The following is a 13,468-nucleotide window of genomic DNA, read 5'->3' on the forward strand; positions in this document are numbered from 1 at the left end:
AAGCAGAAGGCAGAGTTGTGGCCAACTTGTGTCACCTAGGAAGATTATGGACTTCCTGTGTTCCTGAATTTTTGTTCCTTCTCTCTGAAGCAGCAACTCTGGGTGTTGTTTCTCCTGGGCTGTGTATTAGTGCATCAAAGTCAATATTTGACTATATTTTCTCCTTGATATACCAAAATGGATAACACCACCGAACAGACATTTTGGCATAAGCGTTATTATGGGCAGAGGCCAGAGGGGCTGTATTTTTAAATAATTCAGTACAGAATGCCCCTGGAACACATATCTCAAAACAGATTTTTTTATCCTTAGATCTAGAGAGACGGCACTGATAGCTTTTAACAGAATCTATCCTTTGCCTACCTTTCTCGTTAAACCGATGAGATTGTTCAGTTTTATTTAATGTAACTCAGCCTAATGCAACATAGTCATTTAACATTTGCCATGTGGCAAGCGCTGTGCTGCACCCTCGCACCAAACTGGTTGAAAACTGTGGTCTGTGCTTGATCACATGTCAGTGTCAGCGGGGTGGAGGAGGGCAGGCTGACAAGTAAATATGAATATACCAGATGAATATTATGATAGAGAGATGGACAAAGAAGCACAAAACAAACAATTCTTTCTGTTGCCAAGGGAAAAGTCATGCTTTTGGCTTCATAAATAATGACTAAAATAATATTCTGAATTTCTCCCTTGTAGACCTGTTCAGTAAAACCATTTCAGTAAATGGCATTCCCATCCACCCAGGTACTGTGCCAGAAACCTATGTGTCATCCTCGATTTTCTCTTTCACCACCTCCCACATGCAATGCATCAGCAAGTCCTGGCAGCAAACTGCAAACTATATCCTGAATCCATCCCCTTCTCTCCTCTCCACTGCCACCCGCTAGTTCAAGCTGCCATCGTTTACTGAGTGAATTATGGCAACTGTCTTTAACTGGACTTCCAGTTTTGACCCTCACTTTTTTAAAAGTCCATTTTCCACACAGTAGCTAAGCAATCTTTTAAAAAAACATACATAACTCTCTTACATAAAACCCTCAAATGGCTTTTCATTTCACTTGAAATAAAACACAGTCTCCAACTTCAACTCAAACCACCCTCTACCCTGGTCATTATGCTCTATAAGGCTCACATTCTCTTTGCTCTCTGAACATACCAAGTGATTTATTTTTAGGCCTCAGGGCCTTTGCATGTGATGTTAACTCAGCATGGAAAGCTCCTCCCTCTGATCTTCACAGGACAGACTTCTTATCATTCAGGTGTCAGCTCATGTCATCCCTTCAGAAAGGTTTTGCATGACAACCCTGTCTAAAGTAGACATTCCGCCCCACAGAACCTCTGTTTCATCATATTCATTTATTTATTACTATCTAAAATACCACATTTTGGGTTTTGTTTATGTTTGTTTGTTTGTACCTGTATCCTTTGAACAATGTAAATGCCATGAGAAGGGGTCTTATGGTTTTTGTTCACGGGCGCCCAGAGTAGTGACTGCCACATAGCAAGTGTTAAATGAACATATGTTAAATTCATGAATAAGTAAATGACTGATTGAAATCTACATTATTTGCTCAAAAATTCAAGCTTGGTCTACGCTGTAAGGATGCTCAGACTTTCTCTGCAGAGGTGGTTTGAGAAGGCACCCGATACAGCATAGTTGAGGGGGAGGGGTCACACAGACATAACCTCCTGGAGAAAGTAATATATTTGAAGAAACTGGAAGGACCAGTATAAGTTAGTCAAGAGACCAAGAGAAGGAAGAGCATTTCAAGAAAAGAGAACAGAATACATATAAAGACTCATTGTGAACGTACAACGACTCATGGTGGGGAAAAGGCGTGGTGCTATTAGAATTTGGCATACAAATCGGCAAGATTGTCTTCAAAACGCACATGATGAATTACCATACACTGTTATGTCATCCATCTAAGTAAGTAAAGTGAAATTCATATATTTTCTTGAAATATTCGTACCAAAGTGTGGGAAATTAAAACTTCTATCTCAAATAAGACTTGACATTCTTGCATTTCACTGTGGTTGGAACTATGTCGTCAGTATCATAAATCCAGAAGTTATTTGGATAATTTAGAACTTCTCTTTGGACACTGAATACTAAATTACATAGAATTGATTAATGAGCTAATTGTTTAACCTTCTACTTCATTTTGCCTGTGTATACAATTTAAGTGGAAAGAAACAAGAAATAGATTCCTTTGTTATTTATAGTCACCTAAATCCACATTCCGTTCCTGTTGAGATTAGCAATTAGATTTCTAATTAGTCTTCCAAAATGGATTCAAGGGTTTATTTCTTACATAAGTGTAGGAAATATAGGTACTGAATGTAGAAGGCATTAAACTTTTCTTAAATTTAATTGACACAGTCAAGCTTTGCATGCCAATAACATAACAACCTCCTGAACTCAACCTATGATCACAAAAAGCAGAATTACGAAAATGCCTTTGAAAACTCACCATCATTTCTCAATATTAGCGGTGTGGGTGGCCCCAGGACCTTTTGGTTTGTTACTGTATTTGTAACCACACAGGTATAATTTCCAACATCTGATTTTTCTACTTTGGCAATATACAGATTCCCAGTCTCTTGAGAAACGAAGCGGCGATTATCCTGATAGGAAGGGTATTCATTGAAAATCCAGGCATAGCTCAGCTCTGAAAGCAAAAGGAATCATCATTACAAATATGTCTTTTGTAAGAACTCTACTGTGCTCATGAAAGAACTGGTCAAGTTAAAAATTCATATTCCTGCCCAGTGGTCTTTTTTCAGCGGGCTAAATATCAATAGGAAGTAATTACAGTCCCTTAAAGCATTTATAGTCTTCCTACCATCAGTCAGTAAGATTTTACTCCTATATGCCTAGAAGGTACACTGATAGCCGATTAAGAGAAGTCCAATCTCTTTAAATCAAGGGAGTAAGTAAGCATTTATAGTTTGCTAAGCATGTGCCAAACACCATGTAATTACTTACAGAGCTAATGCTCAAATTACAGACCCAGAGAGTCTACAATCTTGATATACCCTGGAAACTATTTAGATCACTTCTTTCAACTGATAGATAATAATCATAATAGTACATCACGGTACCACATACTTGCATAGTACTTTGCGGGTTTCCAATACACTTTATAGTTTTCCATTAACTGAGAAACTTTGGCACAGAGGAACAAAGTAAAGAACCTAAACTCAGCCCTAGTTAGAGAAAATTCTGAGTCTCAATCCAGTCTTTTACCAATGCCTCTTACTCTTGATGCAAATTCTTACTCCTTTCTCACTTGTGAGGTTGAACTCCTCTCCCACTATTTTAGTGAGATGGGGATTTAATATTGTAGCAAATAATCACTAAACATACAATGACTGGTTGCCTGGTCCCATAAATGCAAATATGTATTTTTAAAAAATAAGCTGAAAAAATTATTACATACGTAAGGGAGTGACTATAAAGTAGCCATCAAAGAGCAACCTTCTCACAAACACTTATTCATCCCAGAACGCCAGTGGGATGAGTGTAATAGGCAGTCATACTTGAAAATATTCCTTTGAAATATCTAACTTTTCTTAAGAACTAGGTGAATGTTTTGTGAACGAGCACGTTAGCCCATGCTTTCAATTTCAGAAAAGAAACCTAAATGACAGTGAGTTTAAATGATTTGCTGCAGTGAACTACTGTGCTCTGAGGAAACCAAACTTCTTTAGCTCCAGGCATTCCATGATTCCTCTCTTTAAAGTGTGATCCCCAGATTTGTTCAAAGCTGGAGAAGTGATATAGTACCCACTGGCACTGATTAGCCAACATGACCTGTTTTATTTTCAAAAGTTATTTTAGGCAGGAAGAGGAAGCAACTAGAGGCAAAGGGAGTCTCAGGTTTCAGAACTAGTTGGCTGTGTTCTTGTATGCCGCTCTTTAATATGATCCTGGCCTAAATTCTAAATGTATGGAGTGTCCTTGGAAAATGGCAGAAAGGTCACCTCAGCTTTGTATAGAGAATACGAACTATTGGAAAAGGCACTTGTTGTTTAGTACTTCAATGAGTCCCCAGTTGTAATTGGCCTCAATAACTGAATGTGCAACAGGAAACGTATTCTATCTTAATAACCCACTGTTTACATACAAAGGAGGGGTCATGCAGATTTCTTTCCCTTTATCACTGGATTATAACATTTCCGTATGCATTATTTTAGAGAGATATAATTATGTTTATATGAGAATAGCTAATCATTTTATTTACACATGTGCGTGTAATTATAAATAACCCCATGCTGATGTCAAGAGGATACTCAGTGTAAATAAACAAGTGCTTCCTAAAAAGCTAGTTACTTCCTCATGAAACTAAAATCTGGGGGAGGAAAGGCCCCTCTAATAGGTCATGAAGAAGTACAATGTGATATGGCAATTTCCCATAAAAACAGGAGATTTAACAAACAGCACAGAGCAATGTACTCCTCTCTCAATTTGGTATGTGAGTTTCAGGAAAACAAAGTAATCTCTGAGCTTCTCAATTTTCTCATATGAACAATGAAGAGAACGCTGCTTATCCCCTAATTAACTATAGGAGAGTTTTAAGAATAAATTAACATATCCAAAGTCACAAGGTAGAAGTTAGAAAGTAATTTACCAGCAAAATATTAACACACACTTCTCCAAGGAGAGTTATAATCAAATATATAAACTGTGTATATATATTTTTTCCTGAAGATATTTTTCAAAACTGTTGCTAGTGGCTAGTGCCACAAGGCTTTCTTAATTTTGTAGGAGAAGGACAGTTTAGTAACTAGAAAGTTGTATGGACCACACATATCAGGAAAAAAGACATCTGCTTTGTTATTTTCCTAACTGGAGTAAAAAGAAAAAAATGACGAGAAAACCAAAACTCAAACCTGTATTCCATAAAGAAAGCCATTTAAATTTAAACACTCTCCCTTTCAATTTCTTAATCCATCAAAAGGGGATAATTAATAAATGTGATACAGGTATGTGGTGACGATCAAGTTACGTGAAAGCCCTCTGAGTCATAAGCACATCTGTATCATTAAAAGTTAATCATTTTTAAAGTAAATATAAGAACAAAAGTCAATTAACATGCTGTTGATCTATTTAAATTATTTTGGTTTCACTGCTTTTGTTACTTAGTGCTTTAGTAGGAGATGCAAACAACTGTAAACATATTCTGCAGGATTTTCTAAACTGTGGTCCTTGAAATATTAATTCCCTGTTAACAGAAGTTCTCTACACCCCCGTCTACCTCAAATTTAAAAAGGTTACATGACCAAATGACTTTAAGAAGCACTGGATTAAGTGAAGTTTAACTGATTTAAAAATGTTTCCTTTCAGGACTTGCAAGAGGTTTTTAACATGCCAATGTTCCTCAAATTTCTTAGAGAGTATGTAAGCCATGCAAACTTATTTGATATAGAACTGCCTCCCAACCCCTCCACCCACACACTGTTTTTCTAAAAATTTATTAAGATGTCACAAAACCTAGGTTGGGAAATCCTGAACTAATGCAATGATTTCAATTCAAGAAATGGTAAGTATAATATAAAGATTATTAACTGTATTACTTCAGTTCTGGGGAAAGCCATTAAGGTACAATAAACAACAGAAAACAACAAAATGTTGAAATAAAGTTGCAATAAGTTTCCAAAATTGTAATAGTAATATAACACTGTAACCATTTCCAATGCTGTAGACAAAGGAACAAACCATAGTTCTGAAGACAAGCCTCAAGTGGATTGTGCTAAGGATGGTAACTAACATCAATTCAACATGCAACCTTTGTAAAATACTGTTGAGCCCCAGAGTGCAAAGGTTAGCCAAAGAATCTTGGCTGGTGCACTGGTGAGATCACGTTGAGCTAAACGCTGAGCCCCTTGAAGGGGGAAAGTCTCTAAAAATGATATTAATTTATTTTTCTTCACAGTAAAGAGCACTACCTGGAATACTGTATTTTTATTTACCCACAACAATGAGTAATATAATATAATGATAATGCAGACATCAAAGCAGGGAAATATGTAGTAAGGCTAAAAATTATGCAACATATAACTTGTCTTATCTGTTCTTTTTAAAGGTATGAAAGAGGAACAAAGCTGAAGGCATCATACTCACTAAATTCAAACTATACTACAAGGCTGAAGTAATTAAAACAGTATGGTATTAGCATAAAAACAGACACACAGATCAATGAAAGAGAATAGAGAGTCCAGATATAAACCTATACATACATGGTTAGTAAACTTACTACTAAGGAGCCAAGAATATACCATAGGGAAAGAACAAGAATTTGGTAAATGACATTGGGAAAACAGGACAGTCACATGCAAGAGAATGAAACTGGAACACTACCTTGAACCATACACAAAAGGTAACTCAAAGGGGATTAAAGATTTGAATGTAAGACCTGAAACCATAAAACTCCCAGAAGAAATAATAGGCAGTAAGCTCCTTGACATGGGGCTTAGAGATGACTTTTTGAATCCGACATCAAAAGCAAAAGGTAAAATAAGCAAGTGGGACTGCATCAAACTAAAAAACTTTTGCACAGTGAATGAAACCATCAATAAATTGAAAAGGCAACCTACTGAATGGAAGAAAACACTTACAAATCATATATCTGATAAGGTAGTTAATATCCCAAAAAAATATAAAGAACTACAACTAAGCAGCAAAAAAAAAAAATCTGACTAAAAATGGGCAGAAGCTCCCTGTTGGCTGTTTGGCCTGAGGCAACTCAGCACTGGAGCCCACCTGGCTCTTTTTACTTTTTTTTTTAACATCTTTATTGGACTATAATTGCTTTAAAATGGTGTGTTAGTTTCTGCTTTATAACTAAGTGAATCAGCTATACATACACATACAACCCCATATCTCTTCCCTCTTGCGTCTCCCTCACTCCCACCCTCACTATGCCACCCCTCTAGGTGGCCAAAAAGCACCAAGTTGATCTCCCTGTGCTATACTGCTGCTTCCCACTGCTTTCAGTTTTACATTTGGTAATGTATATATGTCCATGCCACTCTCTCACTCTGCCCCAGATTATCCTTCCCCCTCCCTGTGTCCTCAAGTCCATTCTCTAGTAGGTCTGTGTCTTTATTCCCATCCTGGCCTTAGGTTCTTCATGACCATTTTTTTCTTTTTCTTTTTTTTTTTAGACTCCATATATATGTGTTAGCATACGGTATTTGTTTTTCTCTTTCTGACTTACTTCACTCTGTATGACAGACTCTAGGTCCATCCACCTCACTACAAATAACTCAATTTCATTTCTTTTTATGGCTGAGTAATTTCCATTGTATATATGTGTCACATCTTCTTTATCCATTCATCTGTCGATGGACGCTTAGGTTGCTTCCATGTCCTGGCTATTGTAAACAGAGCTGCAGTGAACATTGTGGTCCATGACTCTTTTTGAATTATAGTTTTCTCAGGGTATATGTCCAGTAGTGGGACTGCTGGGTCGTATGGTACTTCTATTTTTAGTTTTTTAAGGAACCTCCATACTGTTCTCCATAGTGACTGTATCAATTTACATTCCCACCAACTGTGCAGGAGGGTCCCCTTTTCTCCACACCCTCTTCAGCATTTATTGTTTGTACATTTTTTGATGATGGCCATTCTGACTGGTGTGAGGTGATATCTCATTGTAGTTTTGATTTGCATTTCTCTAATGATTAATGATGTTGAGCATCCTTTCATGTGTTTGTTGGCAATCTGTACATTTTCTTTCAAGAAATGTCTATTTAGGTGTTCTGCCCATTTTTGGATTGGGTTGTTTGTTTTTTTGATATTGAGCTGCATGAGCTGCTTGTAAATTTTGGAGATTAATCCTTTGTCTGTTGCTTCATTTGCAAATAATTTCTCCCATTCTGACACCCGGCTCTTTGGTGGGGCTAATGGTGGACTCTGGGAGGGCTCACGCCCCGGAGTACTTCCCAGAACTTCTGCTGCCACTGTCCTTGTCCCTGCAGTGAGCAACAGCCATGCCCTGACTCTGCAGGAGACCCTCCAACACTAGCAGCCATGTGGCTGACAGGGTCTTGGTGCTCCGGCTGGGTGTCAGGCCTGTGCCTCTTAGGTGGGAGAGCTGAGTTCAGAACATTGGTCCACTAGAGACCTCCCGGAGCCATGTAATATCAAATGGTGAAAGCTCTCCCAGAGATCTCCATCTCAATGCTAAGATGAAGCTCCGCTCAACAACCAGCGAGCTACAGTGCTGGACACCCCCTGCCAAACAAGTAGCAAGAAAGGAACACAGCCCCACCCATTAGCAGAGAGGCTGCCTAAAATCATAATAAGGTCACAGACACCCCAAAACACACCACTAGATGCGGTCCTGCCCACCAGAAAGACAAGATCCAGCCTCATCCACCAGAACACAGGTACCAGTCATCTCCACCAGGAAGCCTACACCACCCACAGAACCAACCTTTTCCACTGGGGGCAGATGCCAAAAACAACAGGAACTAAGAACCTGCAGCCTGTGAAAAGGAGACCCAAACACAGTAAGTTAAGCAAAATAAGAAGACAGAGAAATAAATATACAGCAGATGAAGGAGAAAGGTAAAAACCCACCAGACCAAACAAATTAAGAGGAAATAGGCAGTCTACCTGAAAAAGAATTCAGAGTAATGATAGTAAAGATGATCCAAAATCTTGGAAATAAAATGGAGAAAATACAAGGAACATTTAACAAGGACCTAGAAGAAACAAAGAACAAACAAACAATGATGAACAACACAATAAGTGAAATTAAAAATTCTCTAGAAGGAATCAATAGCAGAATAACTGAGGCAGAAGAACGGATAACTGACCTGGAAGATAAAATAGTGGAAATAACTTCTACAGAGCAGAATAAAGAAAAAAGAAAGAAAAGAATTGAGGACAGTCTCAGAGACTACTGGGACTACATTAAATGCACCAATACTCGAATTATAGGGGTCCCAGAAGAAGAAGAGAAAAAGAAAGGGACTGAGAAAATATTTCAAGAGATTATAGTTGAAAACTTCCCTAATATGGGAAAGGAAATAGTCAATCAAGTCCAGGAAGCACAGAGAGTCCCATAGAGGATAAATCCAAGGAGAAACATGTCAAGACACATATTAACCAAACTATCAAAAATTAAATACAAAGAAAAAATATTAAAAGCAGCAAGAGAAAAGCAACAAATAACATACAAGGGAATCCCCATAAGGTTAACAGCTGATTTCTCAGCAGAAACGCTGCAAGCCAGAAGGGTGTGGCAGGACAAATTTAAAGTGATGAAAGGGAAGAAACTACAACAAATATTACTCTACCCAGCAAGGACATCATGAAGATTCGACGGAGAAATTAAAACCTTACAAACAAGCAAACGCTAAGAGAATTCAGCACCACCAAACCAGCTTTACAAAGAACGCTAAAGAAACTTCTCTAGGCAGGAAACACAAGAGAAGGAAAAGACCTACAATAACAAACCCAAAACAATTAAGAAAATGGTAATAGGAACATACTTATCAATGATGACCTTAAATGTAAATGGATTAAATGCTCCAACTAAAAGACATAGACTGTCCGAATGAATACAAAAAAAGACCTATATATATGCTGTCTACAAGAGACCAATTCAGACCTAGGGACACATACAGACTGAAAGTGAAGGGATGGAAAAAGATATTCCATGCAAATGGAAATCAAAAGAAAGCTGGAGTAGCAATTCTCTTACCAGACAAAATAGACTTTAAAATAAAGACTATTACAAGAGGGCTTCCCTGGTGGCGCAGTGATTGAGAGTCCGCCTGCCAATGCAGGGGACATGGGTTCATGCCCCAGTCCGGGACGATCCCACATTGTCCCGGCCGCGGAGCGCCTGGGCCCATGAGCCATGGCCGCTGAGCCTGCGCATCCAGAGGCTGTGCTCCACAACAGGAGAGGCCACAACAGTGAGAGGCCTATGCACCACAAAAAACCAAACAACAACAACAAAAAAAAACACTATTACAAGAGACAAGGAAGGACACTACATAATGATGAAGGGATCAATCCAAGGAGAAGATATCACAATTGTAAATATTTATGCACCCAACAGAGGAGCACCTCAATACATAAGGCAAATGCTAACAGCCACAAAAGGGAAAATCAACAGTATCACAATCATAGTAGGGGACTTCAACACCCCATTTTCACCAATGGACAGATCATCCAAAGTGAAAATAAATAAGGAAACATAAGCTTTAAATGATACATTGAACAAGATGGACTTAATTGATATTTATAGGAAATTCCAGCAAAAACAACAGAATACATGCTCTTCTCAAGTGCTCATGGAACATTTTCCAGGATAGATCATATCTTAGGTCACTAATCAAGCCTTGGTAAATTTAAGAAAATTGAAATCATATCAAGTATCTTTTTCAACCACAATACTATGAGACTAGATATCAATTACAGGAAAAAATCTGTAAAAAATACTAACACATGGAGCTAAACAATACACTACTAAATAACCAAGACTTCACTGAAGAAATCAAAGAGGAAATCAAAAAATACCTAGAAACAAATGACAATGAAAACATGATGACCCAAAGCCTATGGGATGAAGCAAAAGCAGTTCTAAGGGGAAGTTTATAGCAATACAATCCTACCTCAAGAAACAAGAAACATCTCAAATAAACAACGTAACCTTACACCTAAAGCAATTAGAGAAAGAAGAACAAAAACCCCTCAAAGTTAGCAGAAGGAAAGAAATCATAAAGATCAGATCAGATATAAATGAAAAGGAAATGAAGGAAATCATAGCAAAGATCAATAAAACTAAAAGCTGGTTCTTTGAGAGGATAAACAAAATTGATAAACTATTAGCCAGACTCATCAAGAAAGAAGGGGAGAAGACTCAAATCAATAGAATTAGAAATGAAAAAGGAGAAGTAACAACTGACACTGAAGAAACACAAAGGATCATGAGAGATTACTATAAGCAACCCTATGTCAACCAAATGGACAACCTGGAAGAAATGGACAAATTCTTAGAAAAGCACAACCTTCCAAGACTGAATCAGGAAGAAATAGAAAATACAGATAGACCAATCACAAGCACTGAAATTGAGACTGTGATTAAAAATCTTCCAACAAACAAAAGCTCAGGACCAGATGGCTTCACAGGCGAATTCTATCCAAAATTTAGAGAAGAGCTAACACCTATCCTTCTCAAACTCTTCCAAAACATAGCAGAGGGAGGAACACTCCCAAACTCATTCTACGAGGCCACCATCACCCTGATACCAAAACGAGACAAAGATGTCACAAAGAAAGACTACAGGCCAATATCACTGATGAACATAGACGCAAAAATCCTCAACAAAACACTAGTAAACAGAATCCAACAGCACATTAAAAGGACCATACACCATGACTAAGTGGGGTTTATCCCAGGATGCAAGGATTCTTCAATATATGCAAATCAATCAATGTGATACAGCATATTAACAAATTGAAGGATTAAAAACCATATGATCATCTCAATAGATGCAGAGAAAGCTTTTGACAAAATTCAACACCGATTTATGATAAAAACCCTCCAGAGAGTAGGCATAGAGGGAACTTACCTCAACATAATAAAGGCCAAATATGAGAAACCCACAGTCAACATCATTCTCAATGGTTAGACTGAAACCATTTCCACTAAGATCAGGAACAAGACAAGGGTGCCCACTCTCACCACTATTATTCAACACACTTTTGGAAGTTTTAGCCACAGCAATCAGAGAAGAAAAAGAAATAAAAGGAATCCAAATCAGAAAAGAAGTAAAACTGTCACTGTTTGCAGATGACATGCTACTACACATAGAGAATCCTAAAGATGATACCAGAAAAGTACTACAGCTAATCAATGAATTTGGTAAAGTAGTAGGATACAAAAGTAATACACAGAAATCTCTTGAATTCCTATACAGTAATGATGAAAAATCTGAAAGAGAAATGAAGGAAACACTCCCACTTACCATTGCAACAAAAAGAATAAAATACCTAGGAATAAATCTACCTAAGGAGACAAAAGACCTGTATGCAGAAAACTATAAGACAATGTTGAAAGAAATTAAACATGATACACACAGATGGAGAGATATACCGTGTTCTTGGATTGGAAGAATCAATATTGTGAAAATGACTATACTACCCAAAGCAACCTACCGATTCAGTGCAATACCTAACAAATTGCCAATGGCATTTTTTATGGAACTAGAACAAAAAATCTTAAAATTTATATGGAGAAACAAAAGACCCCGAATAGCCAAAGCAGTCTTGAGGGGAATAAAGGAGCTGGAGGAATCAGACTCCCTGACTTCAGACTATACTACAAAGCTACAGTAATCAAGACAATATGGTACTGGCACAAAAACAGAAACATAGATCAATGGAACAAGATAGAAAGCCCAGAGGTAAACCCACACACCTATGGTCAACTAATCTATGACAAAGGAGGCAAGGATATAAAATGGAGAAAAGACAGTCTCTTCAGTAAGTGGTGCTGGGAAAACTGGACAGCTACATGTAACAGAATGAAATTAGAACACTGCCTAACACCATACACAAAAATAAACTCAAAATGGATTAGAGTCCTAAATGTAAGACCGCACACTATAAAACTCTTAGAGGAAAACATAGGAAGAACACTCTTTGACATAAATTACAGCAAGATCTTCTTTGATCCACCTCCTAGAGTAATGGAAATAAAAACAAAAATAAACAAATGGGACCTAATGAAACTTCAAAGCTTTTGCACAGCAAAGGAAACCATAAACAAGATGAAAAGATAACCCTCCGAATGGGAGAAAATATTTGCAAACGAATCAACAGACAAAGGATTAATCTCCAAAATATATAAACAGCTCATGCAGCTCAATATAAAGAAACAAACAACCCAATCCAAAAATGGGCAGAACACCTAAGTAGACATTTCTCCAAAGAAGACATACAGATGGCCAAGAAGCACATGAAAAGCTGCTCAACATCACTAATTAGCAGAGAAATGCAAATCAAAACTACAATGAGATATCATCTCACACCAGTCAGAATGGCCATCATCAGAAAATCTACAAACAATAAATGCTGTAGAGGGTGTGAAGAAAAGGGAACCCTCTTGCTCTGTTGGTGGGAATGTAAACTGATACAGCCACTATGGAGAACAGTATGGAGGTTCCTTAAAAAACTAAAAATAGAACTACCATATGACCCAGCAATCCCACTACTGGGCATATACCCTGAGAAAACCATAATTCAAAAAGAGTCATATACCACAGTGTTTGCTGCAGCTCCATTTACATTAGCCAGGACATGGAACCAACCTAAGTGTCCATCAACAGATGAATGGATAAAGAAGATGTGGCACATATATACAATGGAATGTTACTCAGCCATAAAAAGAAACAAAATTGAGTTATTTGTCATGAGTGGGTGGACCTAGAGACTGTC

The 13,468-nt window shown here is 37.6% G+C and overlaps 1 protein-coding gene across 7 annotated transcripts in view; it reads right to left on the reverse strand.

Moving 5' to 3' along the window:
• Positions 1 to 13,468, reverse strand: part of CNTN4 (contactin 4) — a 547,079-nt gene that overhangs the window by 180,035 nt on the left and 353,576 nt on the right. For all 7 annotated transcript variants that reach the window (XM_082637407.1, XM_082637404.1, XM_082637405.1 and 4 more), the window contains one exon: positions 2,478 to 2,675. In XM_082637407.1, the coding sequence (XP_082493533.1) occupies positions 2,478 to 2,675 (198 nt within the window). The remainder of the gene's footprint in view (positions 1 to 2,477; positions 2,676 to 13,468) is intronic.

Source organism: Mesoplodon mirus (assembly GCF_964341445.2).
Source record: "Mesoplodon mirus genome assembly, chromosome: 12".
In the NCBI taxonomy this organism is placed as follows: domain Eukaryota; kingdom Metazoa; phylum Chordata; class Mammalia; order Artiodactyla; family Ziphiidae; genus Mesoplodon; species Mesoplodon mirus.